Below are 2936 nucleotides of genomic sequence, written 5' to 3'. Positions count from 1 at the left end.
AATGTAATATAATATTCATAGCTATGTTTTCTTTAGTGTATAACCATCTGAAATAAGAATTATGTTTTTGTTACCTTTAGTTTAGCCTTAAAGGGACGAACCAGACACTGTACAAGTGTAATTTATCAAGTGAAATCACACATAATAAAGCATCAAAAGGAAGGCCAACTTTTGCGAGTGACAGTTATCTGACAGAAAGAATTGCTAGACATTGTTAAATGAGTAGCTTGCCAGTAAGTAGCCCATGTTTTCGGACATTTAGCAACAACCACAGTTTTTATGGGTTAAATGTTAACTAGCGCAACATTGCTAAATAGTGATAGGTACTTTTAGTGATGGCAACTTCGGAATAAAACTTTATACTAAAACTCAGCATTAAATTCTCCTAGTCAGCTAAACTAGCTGCGCTTATTCACCTAACTAAGAACAGGCTCATCACAATACTCAACTTGTCAGTAGTGACTGAGAGCTCTTATCTGACTTCTTCAGGCCAAACAAGATGCCAGTTGTTAGCCAATCAACATTTTTTTCCACTACGGATAGCAAGAGGGATGCCAGGACTGCTACACACCACATCTGCTTTGTGTGACAACAGTTTGTCCTGGTTTCACTTCAGCTTTCTCACTACTGTAAATGCCGGAGACACGCTTGTTATCCACTTAAGGGAATCTGATTAGATTTGAGAAGTAATGGTGCTTCAGTCACCGAGGCCAACCTCGACAATGGCAGGCCTGTGCATGTGTGAAGAGGACATGCTGAAAATTATCAATGTCCGCCATACACATGGGGACAGGAATGAGATAAGAATCTAATCAATCATGGCTCAAGTTTGGGATTGTAGTGACTATTCTGAAGTTTGACACACTTCAGTTTTTCTCAATGCGGCTACTTGCACCTGCTACAACAATTGAGGCCCTGTTTGTGGTTACTGGTAGAGAAGAGGTCACAGGTTCACTTTCCATCTACACACATTTGCACAGTTATTCCTGTCGTGCAAACCCATAGCAGATTATGTCGGGCTAAAATTCACATTTTACTGATATCAAAGCAATGATGTCAGTGAATGCATTTGATTTCTTCCTTTGTACGCAGCTCCCGACAGTTTTGCATATGGCCACTGTTTGATGCAACAATATTTTAATATATCCTTTCAGTTTCTTTCAGCACAGTTTATCATATTTCGTAACGCTTTAATAATAAAATAATATTTGTCCGGTTTGCATTCGTGCTTCCTGCGTCCAGCTGAAAGGACATTAGGAAATCAGCTACATCTCCCTTTAACTTCATTATCTTCATTAGAGACATTTAGACCACTCAAATAAAGATGTCAGAAGCAGACAACTCCCTCGTTCCACACACACAACCCATTTCTCTTTTTCTTTCTCAATTAAACCTTTCCTAACTCTTTCACTAACAAAATTTGAGTACGTACACTGGTTTTAACATGCATGCAGCAGCTTCATCAAATCCAACAAATACTCTACTATGCCCTCCAGTGAAGTCGCATTACACACATTTTTTCCCCCAGCTGTTATATAGAATATGTAGCTGATTCATTCAAGCAAGTGCACAGGATTGCAACTTTAAAGCATGTTGCAGCAATGATCTAATAACTTTATCACCCTCAAGAGAAAATAAGCCATATCCTACATTACAGGACATATATTCACAATTATATGACTAATTAAAACCACAAATTCTGCACTAAAAGATAAAAAGGCAACTTTTACAGACACAAACCCTCAGTGCTAAATCTTAGAGTCCAGTTTAATGTGTTCTCTCAAATCATGATTTCTTCAGCCTCCATTTGTGAGATGTATTTAATAGTGATATGATTTACCTCCAAGTTAAAAGGTGTATTTCTTTAGTCCCACTGAGAAATGCTGCACTCACAATGCCATTGTAACAGACAAACTTACAGGTGTTTCTCCTAAATGAAAACCTCTTGCCTAACTCAGTTTCAGTATTGCTCAAGTTCTCCTTTCACTTCAGAAAAATCCAAGAACTTATGAAACACTGGGTGATGGTGACATTAACTTAGCTGTACAAATTATGGGCAAAACCTGGTAGGAGGTTTGGATTCATTTCTGCAAAATTCTGTATTTTATTAACATATTGAAACAGTTAGGGAATGCAGAGGAGCAATGCTCAATTATCTTTTTCCCATCTTGAATCTACAGAGATAAGATGAAAGTGGAACAAAAAGGCTTCTCAGACAAGCTTACTTTATTTTTGCTGAGCCTGCGAACCAGTAAATAGCTGTGACCACACACCCTAGATTGCGAAATGTGAGGGAAGATAAGACTGGAATAGCAAACTGATCACAAAGTTTGCATTCCACGGTGGCTATTCAGTTATTCTGGTTGTAGGTGCATGCCTTTTACAAAGCACAGACAATTTGCATGCAAACACAAACAAATGCACACACAGTTACACACATATGCCTTTTTCTATATCCATCCATCTATCTATCTGTGTTCCGATTTCCCTGGCCTGTGTAGCTGAGTCGCTCCCCCTACCTGTAGAAGCTGGATCTCTGTCAGGGTGATCACTTTGACCACACAACAACGACTCATGGCTCCCAGAGTGGCAGCGTCTCCCACCGCAGGAGCTGCAAATTCTTATAGAAGAACAAGAACTGTCACGGCCACAGCTGTGTGTCACTGAGACACGGGGCGAAGAAGAGGAAGAAGAAGAGAGGTGCTGCAGCCTCCTTCCTGAGCTTTTGCAGAAATATTGGAAAGGAAGGCATGACACATCAGCTTATTTGGGAGCCACACGGGCCATTTCCTGTGTGTGTTAGTACTAGTGTGTGTTTTTGGTCAAGGAAAGGCCTGACTAAAGCAGAAATACAGATGGCAGTTAGGGGGGTTGGTGTGTGTGTGTGTGTGTGTGCGTGTGTGCAGGGGTGTAATAAGTTGACAGAATCTGAGTTC

At 40.1% G+C, this 2936-nt stretch overlaps 1 protein-coding gene across 2 annotated transcripts in view; it reads right to left on the bottom strand.

Annotated features, from left to right (window-relative positions):
- Positions 1-2722, bottom strand: part of tfec (transcription factor EC) — a 12747-nt gene extending 10025 nt beyond the window's left edge. For both annotated transcript variants that reach the window (XM_035674375.1, XM_035674382.1), the window contains exon 1: positions 2520-2722. In XM_035674375.1, the coding sequence (XP_035530268.1) occupies positions 2520-2576 (57 nt within the window). In that variant the 5' untranslated portion in view covers positions 2577-2722. The remainder of the gene's footprint in view (positions 1-2519) is intronic.
- Positions 2723-2936: the final 214 nt, after the last annotated feature.

Source organism: Morone saxatilis, unplaced genomic scaffold, assembly GCF_004916995.1.
Source record: "Morone saxatilis isolate NCDOM2014 unplaced genomic scaffold, NCSU_SB_2.0 Contig10, whole genome shotgun sequence".
In the NCBI taxonomy this organism is placed as follows: domain Eukaryota; kingdom Metazoa; phylum Chordata; class Actinopteri; family Moronidae; genus Morone; species Morone saxatilis.
This window is presented reverse-complemented; position numbering and strand designations above follow the sequence as displayed.